The sequence below is a fragment of the Astatotilapia calliptera genome, chromosome 23 (genome assembly GCF_900246225.1).
Source record: "Astatotilapia calliptera chromosome 23, fAstCal1.2, whole genome shotgun sequence".
Taxonomy (NCBI): Eukaryota; Metazoa; Chordata; class Actinopteri; order Cichliformes; family Cichlidae; genus Astatotilapia; species Astatotilapia calliptera.
This window is the reverse complement of record NC_039323.1, coordinates 39,514,122-39,528,864: the sequence shown is the minus strand read 5'-3', so window position 1 is coordinate 39,528,864 and position 14,743 is coordinate 39,514,122. Positions and strand designations below refer to the sequence as shown.

Genomic DNA, 14,743 nt, shown 5'->3' with positions numbered 1-14,743 from the left:
AGAGTTCCACCAGTGAGAACCGCCTCATACCCTCAGTATGTGGGACACACAAACACACTGAAGACAGTGTTTGAAGCGTGCGTGTGCATGTGGCACTTACTTCTCCAGAGAGCGCCTTCAACAAACCTACTTTCATTCTCATACACTTGTAAACCACTCAGCAGACACACACATGCAGAGGAAGCATGCAGATAAATCTGAGTGCTATCACACACACGTAAACACAAACACATGCAAACGGTTAAGTTGGAAAGCGAGACGATGTCCTTGATGGTGCCGTTCGATACTGTGCCCTTATGCGGGCTGACTTTGATATGCGTGTGCCCGCAAAGCTTTGCTGATATTTGCAGATGTAACACGGATCCTCCGGGCTTGAGGAATCTTTTGAGTTTGGAAAAGAGATGGCTGTTGGTTTAACTAAAGGCTGCCTTTGACATACTTTACAGGATGTCCCACAGCTAGCAGAGGCGCACTGTACCGTCCACTGAGACTGACCGGCTGTCGTTTAGATATATTGTAGTTTAATAGCTGGACCACACCATAAGACTGCTCACTATGTGTTTTACACTAAATACATATAAAGAAATCCTGCTAAACTGCTCCATGTGCATGTACATTAGACCTGCCTTCGTCTAAACAAAGCCATTAGCTGTTTTTTAACATGCTGGACGTCGCCAGCTCTGATCACTTGCTCGCACCGTCGACTCAGGCCAACCTTTGACAATAACTTCTCTTTAAAACAAAGATGTGCCCGGTGCTGAACATGTGTAGCTGGAACAAATCTGCCTGTTTGCTTTTTGTTTTCGTAACAGTACAATTTGTCTAAAGATTTTGAAGGAGGGCACTGCAATCGGGAGGGGGGGGTGCTCAGTGGTTCCAAAGCAAACAACAGGCACCCTGCGCCTTTATAATTCATGCGCGGCTAGAGTAAACAGGAACAACACACATTCAAAGTCACATTCTGAAGCCGGGCTGGTTGATATACTGTTAGATTTTACGCTAACAGTAATGACACCCTGTAGCTTTTATTATCCAGCTTCTGCACATTGTTAGCAAAGCTAAATGAACCTGCTTCTCCAGTTGTTTAAAGCACACCAGGATATGGATTCCACATTCTCTCTCTGATCCACACGCTGGATACGGGAAAGGAAAGCCCAGCTAAATTCTCCAAAGGCCGGCTATAAAACTGGGTGCAAACCAAGAAGTGATAAAGCAAAGGCGGCTGTTAAGGCTGAGTCACCCATGGAGCACTAGCTGACTACTTCTTTTCACTCTCTTTGCATTCATTAGTAATTATTAATCTCTGGCTCTCTTTCACAGTGTGTCTTTTGTCACGTCTCCCTCCCGTCATCTCCAACCAGTCGCAGCAGATGGCCCCGCCCCTCCCTGAGCCTGGTTCTGCTGGACGTTTCTTCCTGTTAAAAGGGAGTTTTCCCTTCCCACTGTCACCAAGTGCTTGCTCATAGGGGGTCGTCTGATTGTTGGGGGTTTTCCCTCCATTATTGTAGGGCCTTTTCCTTACAGTATAAAGCACCTTGAGGGGACCGTTGTTCTGATTTGGAGCTGTGTCTACAAATCGGGCAAGTAGACTGAAGAATCCAGCAACAGCATGAACCTCTTGTGGCAAATCCATCGCAATGTTCAGGGATTTATGGGTTATTAACTTGTTAGTTGAACGTCCAGTAAATGCTGAAATGTTTCCGATTTCCTTTTGATGTAAGTATTTTCTGGCAACCACGTCCCCCAAACTCCGTAGAGGGATTATGGGACTACGAGGTGCTTTTGATCCTTGCTGACAATATTACAGCCAAGAAGCACCAAAGCAAACTGGACTCCATGAATATCATTAAGGGTTTTATGCTTTTATGCTCTCCGAAAACGAAATGGGGACAAAAAGACTAATTGCCTTATTCCTGAAATAAACCAACACTTGGGCTTTTCAAACTTTTAGCCAGTCGATCTGCCAAAGCACTTCCTGGGAATTCCCCAAACCATTAAATATAGTACAGTAGATGAAATAAGAGCGCTTATGTAACAAATTTTTATTTATTCATTATAGTCTGTTTCTTTCATTGAGATCTGGGATTTGGGGAATTTGTGAGAAATTCAGCTGTTCTTATGATCAGTTATAACAGGACTTTTACATCAGTATTGAATACCGGAGACGCCACAATAGAGCAGGATGGCTTGGTTAACAAACCAAAGATTTAGCCATTGGTGTAGATGTTAATACACTAAACTTTCTTTTGGCTGATCCCTCAGTTCCCAAGAGGCAAAGATTTTACATCTTCCTGACGCGCCCATTGCTTCTTACCCCCAAACCTTGAACCCTACTTGAGGTTGGTTGGTGTCTCCTACTGGAGTCAAACTGCGGATTTCTTAAACGCAAATGTTAACCACTACACAACAAAGCCCCTATTAGACAGTATTTAGAAAAAAAAAGTCAACACCAAATATTATGGATGGGAAGTTAATTTTATTTAATTTTATTCTAAATTCTGTTGTTGGCTTTGATCCATTATCAAAACAGTAATTCTGTTTCCTGCATGACACTGTTGTTGTGTCTTGCTTTTATAAAATTCTGAGTGGTTGACCTTGCAGGAAAGACTATTTGGGTCAACAAGATCAATTTAGAAGAAGTACAACATGCATAAACCCTCATTCGCTTTTCCCATTGATTATGTAAAATTTTCCAGGTTGGTTCTGCCTGGACCACCCAAGTCTGCACCAAACAGACTTTTAGTGGTAAAACCTGCATCTGCCCTTGAAAGACGGCCTTTGCGGCTTTTAATTAAAAAAAAGAAAAAAACATGGTGTAGAATGTGCAGGCCCCCTGCTGTTTCAGTTCTGACTGACGATGTTCTGCTCTCAAGGTCCCTCCACCTTGAGAGCAGAACATCAGTGTCAGCGACCTATCAGTCTGGACATTGACTGGACCATTACAACACCTTCATTCTTTTGATTTTAAGCCATTCTGTTACAGGTTTTCTGCTGTGCTTTAGCTGTCAGACAGATGGCCTCACATTTGAACCTAGAATATTTTGGTATTCTAGCAGTTCATGGTCAAGTCGATGACTTCGAGGTGCACGGGTCCAGTGTGGACCTGTGTGCACCAAATGTGGTGCTGTGCATCATGGCCAAACACCTACACTTTGGTCTCGTCCATCCAAAGAACATTATTCCAAAATTCTTGTGGTTTGTTCAGATGCAGCTTTATAAACTGGTAGTAATGCTGTCATGTTCTTTTGAGAGAGAAGAAGCTGTGGAACTGTTTCCGTGAGTATTGCACGATCTTTGGGGCGAATTTGATGGGACGTCCACTCCCGGAAGCATCGACCAGTAGAAGGATGAACTTTGGATTGTTTGGAAATTTCCTTATAACCTTTTATTATGATGCTTCTCTAAGATCACTGATGACTTCTTTCCTTCTTGGCACTTTGTTAAAACAAACCTGAATTCTCCAGAGCTGCAAACTGTAGTAATGGTGTGCGTACTACAGTACATCCTTCTGCACTTTGGCTTCTGCATTTTGCTTCTGCATTTTGATTTGCTTCTACATTTTGATTTGCTTCTGCATTTTGGCTTAATTTTTGTTAAATAAATAAATAAAAGTGTCATATGTCATGTTTGTAGTTCCACTGAAGATTTATTCACCTCATTTTAAGAGCTTCTGAGCATAAGATGAGTTTTTATTATTATTTACTGATATGTATATATACACTTACCATGACTTCAGCTATGTATATTAAGGATGAAACAAAGAAACCAATTCCATGACTAACTGCATGACACAGATAACCTTCCCAGCATGCCAGCTATATCTAAATACAACATGAAGTGAAATTCAAACACAGCGAGAGCAGGATGGAAATAGAGAAGGGAAAGACGGATAGACAGAGAGACCACCCACCACGCCAGTAATTGATTGCTGTGTCAACTGTGTTTGACATCACTGCTCTTTAGAAGCAGGATCAGAGCATCGTGCACATGTACCCAGGCACACTAACAGAATACCCAGGGGTACACGGAGCAGGACAGGCATGACTAATCAATCCTCTTCGCAGCAGGAGTCGACAGGCTGATGAGGGGATTAAAGAGCTACCCCCCTTAAGACTCAAGATTCATCTCTAGCAGCACTGTTACACATCCACACCTCATGAAATCATACATGAGAAACGTGCACATGGCTTCTTACTGTTACTTCCCCCAACTACTCCTTTAAGAAAAATTAGCCAACCACAGCCAAGGAGATGCACACACACCTTCCTGAGAGTGCGTTTGTCGAGAGTAGGAACATTTAAAGTTTGCTGATAAGGTGAAAATTGAGAAAGAGACAGTCATTATTGGTTTTATGCAAAAATCAATAAGCCAACAGACAGAGCCCCACATCTGCTGTGTCACAATTTAAACTGTTTACTAAAAAAAACAAAGCATCATAGCTCAGAACACGTCCAAAAGCAATTCAAATCCATCATAGGAACTGAAGCTGTAATTAAAAAAAACAGCCAACAAGATCACTCAACGAGAAGAGGATTTAGACAGTGAAACGTTTAAAATAACTAATAAATTGCTGATTGTTTTAGCAGCACATCAGGGTGGCATTTCCCAGCTTTACTCACAGCAGAGCAGAACGGGGCGTTTCACCTTTTTCTTCTCTAAACCAATGTGCTGGAAAGAAATCCTGATCCCAGGCGCACACAATGCTACAAGCAGAAAGAAGTCCCAGTCTTCCCAGTAAAGAGGCTGTTATTACAAATAAATTAAATTACTTGAGGAACTTAAATAAGACCTATGTTCATTTCAATATTTTTACCTTTCATCTCTAACAGTGTTTGCATGAGTTACACTAAAAAAAATGATTTGTCTTTATTCGTCCCTCGCTCTCCTGCTTTTTGCAAACATTCTTCTGATTGGCTGACCTTGGCAAACAGAAGGTAGGTGGGGCTTCTCCACTCAAGGACAGACCCATGTGCTGGAGATGATACACACTCTCTGACATCACACAGAGCCGAGAATAGAAAAGCACTTGGTACCCAAGAGCTTTTTATGGACAAGCACAAACATTTCTGCAGTGTAACAATAATGGAAACCACAATAGGACCACTCTAAAAAGATTATTTAATGTTTTCTTCTCATTACTGATTTGGTCCTTTAAGCTCAACTCATTCATTTGAAACATTATACGAGATGAGACATAGTGTGGCAACAAAGAAGAAGAACACTGTGGAAAACACTCACGGATCTCAGAGACCTTCACAGTCACAGGGTTGGATGTCTTCTCCGCTGTCATGTACCACCTCCGTCCTTCTATATTGATGAACGCTCTGATGCGGCAGGTGTAGTTCCCTCCATTTTCAATGGTCACCCCCCTCACCCCCAACCTGTAGTCGCCGGTTTCTGTTCGCTCCAGGCTCGCCTCCCCCTTTTTTCCTTGCGCTCCGCTGGAGGATGTGTTTGAGATCACCACCCCGCTGCGATCCATGGTGATGATTTCACGGCCGTCGGCCAGCCAGGACACTTCCAGGGAGAGGGCGGGCAGGTTGTCGGCGGTGACGCCGCACATCAGGGTCAGCGAGTTGCCAGGAGAGAGGACGAGAGAGGTGGAGGAGGGAGAGGAGGAGGGTGAGGCCTTCACGTTGAGGGAACGACCTTGAGAGGACAGACATGGCATCAGTCAATGAATCCTAAGAAAACACTGCATGAAGACAATAAAATGCTTCAAGTCTCTGTCCTCGCACTGACCCAACCCACCAAAAAACACATCTCATGACTCTTTTTATGAATTGAGACTTCATGTACTGAAGCATAATGAGCATTTTCATGTTAACAATTAGTCAGAGAAAACAGGAAAAGGCACAGATTCTGTCAAATGAGGTGTTTCCTACATCCACACATCTACTCAGGTAGCCTTGTTTTTTCATAGATCAACGATGCGATTGATCGACTAGTTTTCCTCCAACAGCTGGATGACTAATTTGTGAAGATCTGCTTTCATGTGTCACTACACTGAGCTTGCCGATGCTGCAGGGCAGAACAACCGTCTGCAACTGCACGTCAAGGTGGTAATGTGAGCCGGGGCAACTCGCAGCAGAGGCAGCTAATTAATGCGCAGTTATTTCTTTAAAGAGTACGCATAGTATTATTCCTTTAAGTAAACAAGGTGCCCATGCCTGCATGCCCACCAATCAAACTGTGGGAAACACTTCCTTTATGTACACAAACCAGCTGGGCGGTGACAGCACACGTAAGCACAAAGTCCCATTCAAAGCCAAAAACACTACACCTGTGACTCATTTAGCACGACAGATATATGAATAAGCAAATTGGCCAACTGGCTGATTCTAATCTTACCGAAAGCGGGAAGTGCTATTATAGTTCGGGATAAAACGGGATGTAACAGCACAGTCTGTACATCCTCGTCATATCAGTCATGAGATAACAAAAAAACATTTAGAGCAGTGCATGGGTGTATGCGATTGCTCCTACAGCATTGTTACGCAGAGGTGCTCAAGAAACCTTCCTGCAGGTCTCTTTACTAATTAAAAAAAAAAAAAAAAAAAGGGGGGGGGGGGGGGGGGGTTTAGCCAATTACAAATGGCTGTCAGCCTACTTCTCCTTTTTCTAAAAAAAATGTATCTTTAAACCCAAAGATTGGATCGGGCTTGTAAATATCATCTCCAGTGACAACATAAACAGCAGTATGGGGGAGAGAAAAAAGTCTGTATGGTGTCTGGAAACGGACAAAAGAGACAAAGCTCACTCTGTTTGACTTTTCTCATCCTCTTTACTCAAGTCAGTAAGTCAATATAAAGAGACTGGGACACAATGGACCTGAGACCGAGACCTGTTTGTGTGTGTGTGTGTGTGTGTGTGTGCACTGCTCATCACTGGTTTCATTACAAACCCCTTAAGAGGATATGGTAACCTGGAAAGATATAAGATATGGTGACCAGAGCAACCACACCGATGAGCGTGAGAGACAGACAGAGAAAGTGTGTGTGTCTGAGTGTGTGTCTGTGCACATAGGGGCCTCTATGGTCAGCCAATGAGGGTCGTGAACCTCCTGGGAGAGAGCGAGGCAGGCAGAGAGAATGAAAAGACGAGCGGTTCACAGAGGAGGAGATTCCTTTAAAATGAAGACAGCCACACAACAGAGGGAGAACTCTCCCATGTCCCCTCCCTCCCCGCCCCTCTCATCCTTGACTTTCTTCCAATTTCACTCCGGGCACTGTCGCAAGCTGCTTGCACACAGGGAATCGTGGGGATCCTCTCTACACTTTGCTGAGCATTGTGTCCCAAGACGACCGCTGCTGCTAACTGCCGTTAAACATCCAACAGCAGCTCACAGATCTGCACATTAAGTATGCATATACTAAATATCTTTTATCCCAAATCAGGAAGCAGATTTGAGGATTATGTACTGATCCCTCCCCTGCTGGGGATGTGCAGAGAACCTGTGCGCGCAGACTCACGTGGAAGCGGCGCACTGCACTGCTACTGATGACCCTCGGCTTTTTTTCAAAGGATCTTTTGAAGCCTGAATAACCACCGGCCAGCTTCCTTTTCAATTATCCCAGAAAAGATATTTAAATTTTGTCCAAGGGAAGGACAAACGCACGAAGCTGAGGCCGGGCAGCAAATCACTAACCGCTGTGGCTGAAAAAAGGAGACAAAAAAAAAAAAAAAGAAAGAAAGAGTTGAGTAAGTAATAAGTAAGCAGATTTAGTGTTAAGAATCATTCACTTCAATCATTTCACCTCAGAAACACCTCACAGGTGTGAGGACTGTTAAAAAAATTAGTTGCCCATAATTAGTTGATAAACCTGATCAGACTTCACACAGCTCAGTGTATAAAGCCCCATAATGCGTTTATATCACAGGCGTCAAACATAAGGCCCGGGGGCCAAAATTGGTCCCCGGAGCAAAGACTTCAATCCGGCCACTGGAGCACTTTGGATAAATTTCAGACTTTATCAACGGGAAAAGCAAGTTCCCATTTAAAGGTGTTCAGAGTTTAATGTTCGGTTCTTTAAAGACTGCATGAAGAAATCTGATAAACTGTTCACTTGTGTGGCCCTCTTTTAATTAACTGCTACTCTCCGACAGCTGTTCGATATAAGGATATATATCGGATAACGATATAAAAACATCTATCGTTTCATTTTACGCTATCGCTTGTTTCGTGGTGTCGCAAAAATAAACTGTTTATAGCAACATTTTTTCATCGTTTTGATGGTCACTGTAGTGGCTATATTCATTCCTTAAAGTTCTCTTTCTCTTATATTTAATATAACCACACTACAGACGGACAAGCGCCTGTTTTTATGTGTTGTCGTTAGCAACAAGGACGGTAAAACCATTGCGTGTCCGCTTGTTTATTTCCCACATAAACCTTTCACAATAAAGCTCAAGATCCTGTTGAGACTTTTCAAAATAAACTGAATCACATGAAAGAGTATGCAGAGTATTTACGGATAAAAATTAAAAAAGAGCCGTCAGGTGCTAAAAAAAATAAACCTTAGACTCAAACGTTAGAATGGGCTTTTCCCCGCAGCACGCCGTGTAATAAATACTCAAAGAAAACGGCGGCTGTTACAACTTATGTCTAAAAATGTATCGTTTCATGCATCGGTTAAAACACTCGACTCCAGCTACATGACAAACACTTCACGCAAGACGAGCTGCCCGAGATTCACAGAACTTACAGAAAATGTTACATTTTTGTGATTTATATCGTTATTGGACGATAGAATTCTTATATCGGGATATGAGATTTTGGTCATATCGCACAGCCCTAGGCATGATTCTATAGTTTTTCGGTAATGTGAATTAAAGCAGACCACGCAGGTCAGAGTCACAAGTCTGTGTCAACAGCAATAAGCTCGAGCATTAGTGCGGTATGCCTGGGTCGCATACAAGCTGCCTGTGTGTGTGGACTGCTGGAGACAAAGAAATGCATGTTGTCCAGAAACATCTTATTTTGAAGTCTTTAAACATGTAGAAATATATGTTACTGTATCTCATTAGTTAATCCTCTTCTTGTTTTCACTGCTGCCACAGAAGATCATCTGCCTCCATCTCCAACTATCCCTGTGGTCCCATCCAAACTATTCAACCTGCCTCCTCCAGCTTCACCACCTGTCCTTTATTTCAGTTGCACCATCTCACCTGCATCTTTTAAACCTTCGCTCTTGCATCTGATATTGATAAGCATCATATCTGTATGAATAAACCTCTCTGTTAAAATTAGCGTCCACTTGATCTATCACTCCTCAACATTATGCAATCCCAGTCGAGCCAACATTGTCACAGCCTGGCTCCAAAGTCAGAGAGATGCAGACTGAAGCCAGGAATGATTAAATGTGACAAAATTATGAAAGTAAGAAAAACAAAAAAGAGAAAACCACGAAGTGTGAACGTCGGTATTATTAGCAGTGAGGGTGTATGGATGGATGGATGCGTGAACAGTGTAGTGGGAAATACTGAGAGGCACACAGCAATGACGAAGCTGAAGACACGCTCTCAAAGGTCTGAGGAAGGGTGTGGTTTACATCTTAGAAGCACAGCCTGGCTTTTCTGTGACTTTTGGCCGGGTTAGGAGACAATCCACCAGAGCGAGGCTGCAGGCCCTGAGGTTCAGCTGTTAGCGATCCTGAGTCACATTTACAACCTCAGCCTGAAACAGGGGAACACATCGGTTTTATGGAAACCGTCCCGTCTGGTTCCTGTACCATCACAGCTTAACGGTTATTAACTAATTGCCTTCACATCACATGTGACGGAGGTGACGCAGAGACCAGTCTTGACCTGCTGCAGTTTGCATACAGACTGAATGTGAGACACTACATGCTGCAGACAGCTGCACGGTGAGGATCGCCTCCTTTGATTCCTCGAGAGCGTTTAGAGAGAGAAGCTACAGGAAATGTCAGTAAACACACATCCACCATCTCCACAGTCCCGTGCATTACTCTGTGCAGCACTGGAGCTCCACAGGGAACTGTGCTGTCTCCCTTTGTGCCCACCTCACATGAGCCACCCACAAACACAATGCCGCGCACCATCTGATCAGCCAATCAGACTAAATGAAGTAATAAGGAAGGCCGTCTCTGTCTGTGAGAGGAGGTCAGCGAACAATCGTGTAAAATCCTGACCGCCCTCTTCACCACTTACTGCACAGGCAGCAGAGCATCTTCTCTAACAGAGTGATTCAGCTCCACTGGCAGAAGGACAGATACAGGACATCTTTCATAACACATTTCAAAGTCTGTTTATTTATACAGCACCAAAGCACAACAACAGTCGCCTCAAGGCAGTTTATAATGTAAGAAAAAGACCAATAAGACAGAAAACACCAACTGTGAGCAAGCACTTGACAACAGTGGGAAGGAAAAACTCCCTTTTAACAGGAAGTGACCTCCTTCAGAACCAGGCTCAGCTAGGGGCAGCATGCATCCACTACAGTGAAATGCAATGCATCTGTCTGGCAAAAGCATGTTTTAGGGTTTTTTTCTATAGTTAGTTTAACCAAAACAAAGCATCAGCTGTGCAAGTAACAGTGAAACTCTTACCTGTAGGAGTAACTGCAACAGTTCCCATCTCTTTGGTACTCTCCACGATTTTTATCCAATTTCCTCCACTTTCGTGCGTCCACTCCGTCCCGTTGCATTCATAATTCCCTTCATCGGATGTCGTCATTCTGGAAATCACCAGTTCAAACACTCCATTCCTGCCAGGGACCAATCGGATGCCTCCTTCTGCATAACGCCGGGCAAACCTGGACCCCGTGACCACATCCCCCTGAGGACCATACGTCAAAATCTCCTCTGACGTCGTCCCCTTCTTCACCGACCAGGTGACAGACAGGTAGGTGGGGTGGATGAGCTCCCGAGTGACGTTGCAGGAGAGAGTTAGGTCACTTCCCTCTGAGATGACTGGGGGTGGGGTCTTGGGGGAGACCTTGAGGGTGTTGGGAATGACTGACGGGAAAACAAACCAAAAGAAAATGTTTTGAGTGAATCAATCACACAGCCCAATAAAACTTGGACTACAACCAGACAGAACAAACAGAAACCAGAAAGCTTTGTGCACCAGTCATCTTTCCCTTTGCCTACAGATTCATAAGCAGATACACGATTCCTCATACGGCAGCTAATCGGCAGCATATCTGCATTTTCCTTCACTTGTCTTCGTCGTCTATCACTTGAGGCCTATTTGTGTGTCGCTGTGAGCGAAAAGGTCTTGTTTACTTCGAGGATCTGTTTAAACTAATTCCCAGGTTTAAAAAGCAGCGTATTTGAGCTGGAAATTGTAGGTAAAACGATGACATAATAGCTCAAGGTAAGCAAAGGCTTTTCCCTGTTGTCTAATATTAGACAGTTTGCAGGTGCATATGATAAAAAATGAACAATTCGACATTTAGCATCTATTTATTGGGTGGAGTGACAGAATCTTAATCTTACTTCAGTGTCACACCTTTGTTTACCACACCTCAAAGCGGCCCGTCTGTCAGGTCATCCGGCTTAAACTAAAAGGCAAAAATCAGGGCTAGTGTAAACTCCTAGTGATTCATGTAATCCAACATAATATTTCGCATACACTCGTGCCAAGGTCATTGGTTGAAGGACAAACAAACAGACGCAGATAAAGCTGCAAAAAAAAACCTCAACACGCCCAGAGGAGTGCTTCTGAAGGTCACCGTCTTAACCAAGTAAACTCTCAACACTCTCACGCAACCACTTTCACCTCCACTCTTTCATCTCAGGCTCGTTTACGTATTAAAAATGAAACTAAACGTATCATCCAGAAGGTCTTTACAGAGCAGATTTCACCGCTCATTCCTTTCTTGTTATGACACACGAAGGAGGATGATGAGTCACTGCTGGAGAGAAAAAAATAAAATAAAGTGAAAGGCCTATAACTCCTGGGTTTCCTGATGGGAGCATGGCTTTGCTTTTAAATGCATGCACGGCGAGAGCTATGAAAATAAGTTTTTACCTCTGCTCCTCGCAACGGGAAGAGTGCGGGGAAAAGACAGATGCTGAGATGCAGTGAAGACACGGGGGGTTAATAACAAAGCTGAGAGGCAATATCAGGGTGGGGTTGGCGTGTCTGCTAAGCAAAAATTACAGGCTCTGTTTTATCATCGCAATCAAGTCATTTGAACTTTGTATATTAAAAAAAAGAAGGAAATCTGTGCTCTGTGTATGTTTGTGTGCACACATTACCATTCCTCACACTTTAAAGCAACAGTAGCTCCAAACTCTGAGATTTATCACTGAAATGCTTTAGATAAATGATGAACTGTGTATTTTGGAAGGCAGCTCTAGTCGCGTTACAAATGAATCCAAGAAGCGGCAGATGGCCGGGAATGAGAAGTACGTGGCTATGCATTATGGGAATTAGAGAAATGCCACGTTTACATCCTGTGGGAAAGACTGCTTTGTAAGCAGTTAGGAATAAAAAGTTCGCCCCAACTTCAGACGCAAACTTAAAAACAACGGATCAACACGTCCGGGTGTAGACAACGATGCACAGCGCTGCTTCAACCGTCTATTGTCCTGCGAGTGAAAATGTCCCAGCTCTTTATTAAAATTCGATCGCTTTCCAATGAATAAATCATTAACATTAATTACTACTGTGCACTTACAAGTGTTGTAGCAGGTTTGACTGTCTTCGTGAATACTGTTCTGTGCGATTAACGCTGGCGTTGATATAAATTGACATGGCATTGCAATATTTTGCGTCGTGATATTGTTATCATCTATGTAAATTAAAATATTCTGGGAATACCGTGAAGAAGAGGGCTCCTCTCATGCACCAACATCCTGAGGTAACGTTAGCCGAGCAAACTTACATTAATGAAACCAAACTGACAGACCATCCAAGGCTGGAGGCTAATGGCTCAGTCACACGAGTAGAAATATGACAGCCAACTCCTTACAGCTACCAACAACTACAAAATAAATACTAGTCTGCCTGGTTATTTGATTTTTGTTCATCATTCTTGCAACTTGTGCTGACTAAATGGTTGTCCAAAGCTGGAGGTAAAAGGCAACCTTTCTGCAAACAGTTGCAGTCTGACTTGGACTGACTCCAATCAGTCTCAGAGAGATTGTTGAAGGTTTGTTTAAAAACAAAAAGTTGCCATCAGTGTTAATGGGGATTTCTGAATGAGCGCAACTCAAGGGGATTCAACTCAGCTGCCTGTATTCTGATTATATTCCTATAGAAGACCAGAAGGATGCGGAGCACAACTGTAATAGTCCAATGTGAATTTCTTTCCATCACATAGCTGTTGCTGTAGACAGCAACAGCTATGTGATTTTTTACAGTTAATTTCTGCATTATCAGAAGCAGAGTGCTTTTAACTGCCAACTTGACTCCATTCAATCACAGACTGATATCAGACTGACTGTCTTATAGTAACATTTATAGCAGGTTTTAGTGACAGTGATCGTATGCTCAAAATTTCATTTTGCATCAAAAAGATAACTGATGTATCTGTTTTATCCAATAAAATTAAGTTATTGACTAAGTCTGAGGACTTAATCTGCAGTTGGAAAAAGGCAATTTTAGTCACAATATGTTACTGCAATACTGCAATATTGGGTCAGCCACTAATCAGAAGGTCGGTGGTTCGATCCCAGGCTGCATGCCAAATATCCTTGGGCAAGATACTAACCCCGTGTTTACCTACTGGTGGTGGTCAGAGGGCCCGGTGGCGCCTGTGTCCGGCAGCCTCGCCTCTGTCAGCGCGCCCCAGGGCAGCTGTGGCTACAATGTAGCTTGCTATCGCCAGTGTGTGAATGTGTGTGTGAATGGGTGAATGACTGAATGTAGTGTAAAGCGCTTTGGGGTCCTATGGACTAGAAAAGCGCTATACAAATGCAGGCCATTTACCATTTACTCAAAGTATCACAAAATTTAAGAAAACCAATAAATTTATATTGTGATAATGTCGTATCACGAGGTTTCCCATCTCTAATAAACATGTTCACTGGAAAGTGTGAGCAAACACATGAAAATGGACAGAACCTGTTGAGAGGTAACAATATGATGTTATCCATGTTCAGAAGAATTTTTGTACCTTTTTTGTCTGATTTCAATTCCTGTCATGTATGAGTCTGCACACATTTTAAACTCAGGGCATACGTCCGCACAAGTATTGATGGAAGAGAGCAGGATATGAAGTGAATATTTAAGTGAAGGACATACCAACACCTGCATGTATAACATAAGTAAATCAAAATAGATCTATAGCAGAGGTTTGGGATTCTAGTCTCAATCATAATTATCACATTTCAGCTTGTATGTGCATGAAATACACTCAGATGATTGTTTCTAAAGGTTCATTCATTACATATTTCTTGACAGTGTCTAGAAAAGGTGTCCTGTAAGTTGTCCTCTCTCACAGTTGCACACAACGGGAGATTTTCTTGAGCAGCCATGCAGGAGACAGGACATAACTTCCACTCGTTCGGTGTGAATCCTTTGGACAGCTACCTGGTGTATATCCTCACACGGGCACGCTCGAACATCGCAGGACCCATTCCAGACGAGCTGGATAAAAGACTCAAAGTCTTTTCTGTGAACTGCTACATAGACATACGACCTCTGTAGTCTAAATGTCACTCTTTATCTATCGATCAGCTCAACACAAACCAGGCTGTCAAATTAAAACATGACGATCAGGCTACAACATGCTGCTGATAGTGACGAATACAGCAGATATGCATGGGTGTTG

The 14,743-nt window shown here is 43.1% G+C and overlaps 1 protein-coding gene across 1 annotated transcript in view; it reads right to left on the bottom strand.

Moving 5' to 3' along the window:
* Positions 1 to 14,743, bottom strand: part of ptgfrnb (prostaglandin F2 receptor inhibitor b) — a 76,302-nt gene that overhangs the window by 48,066 nt on the left and 13,493 nt on the right. Inside the window, exons 4-5 of the mRNA XM_026157626.1 lie at positions 10,569 to 10,976; positions 5,239 to 5,649 (exon numbers count right to left, since the gene is read on the bottom strand). Coding sequence (XP_026013411.1) covers positions 5,239 to 5,649; positions 10,569 to 10,976 — 819 coding nt within the window. The remainder of the gene's footprint in view (positions 1 to 5,238; positions 5,650 to 10,568; positions 10,977 to 14,743) is intronic.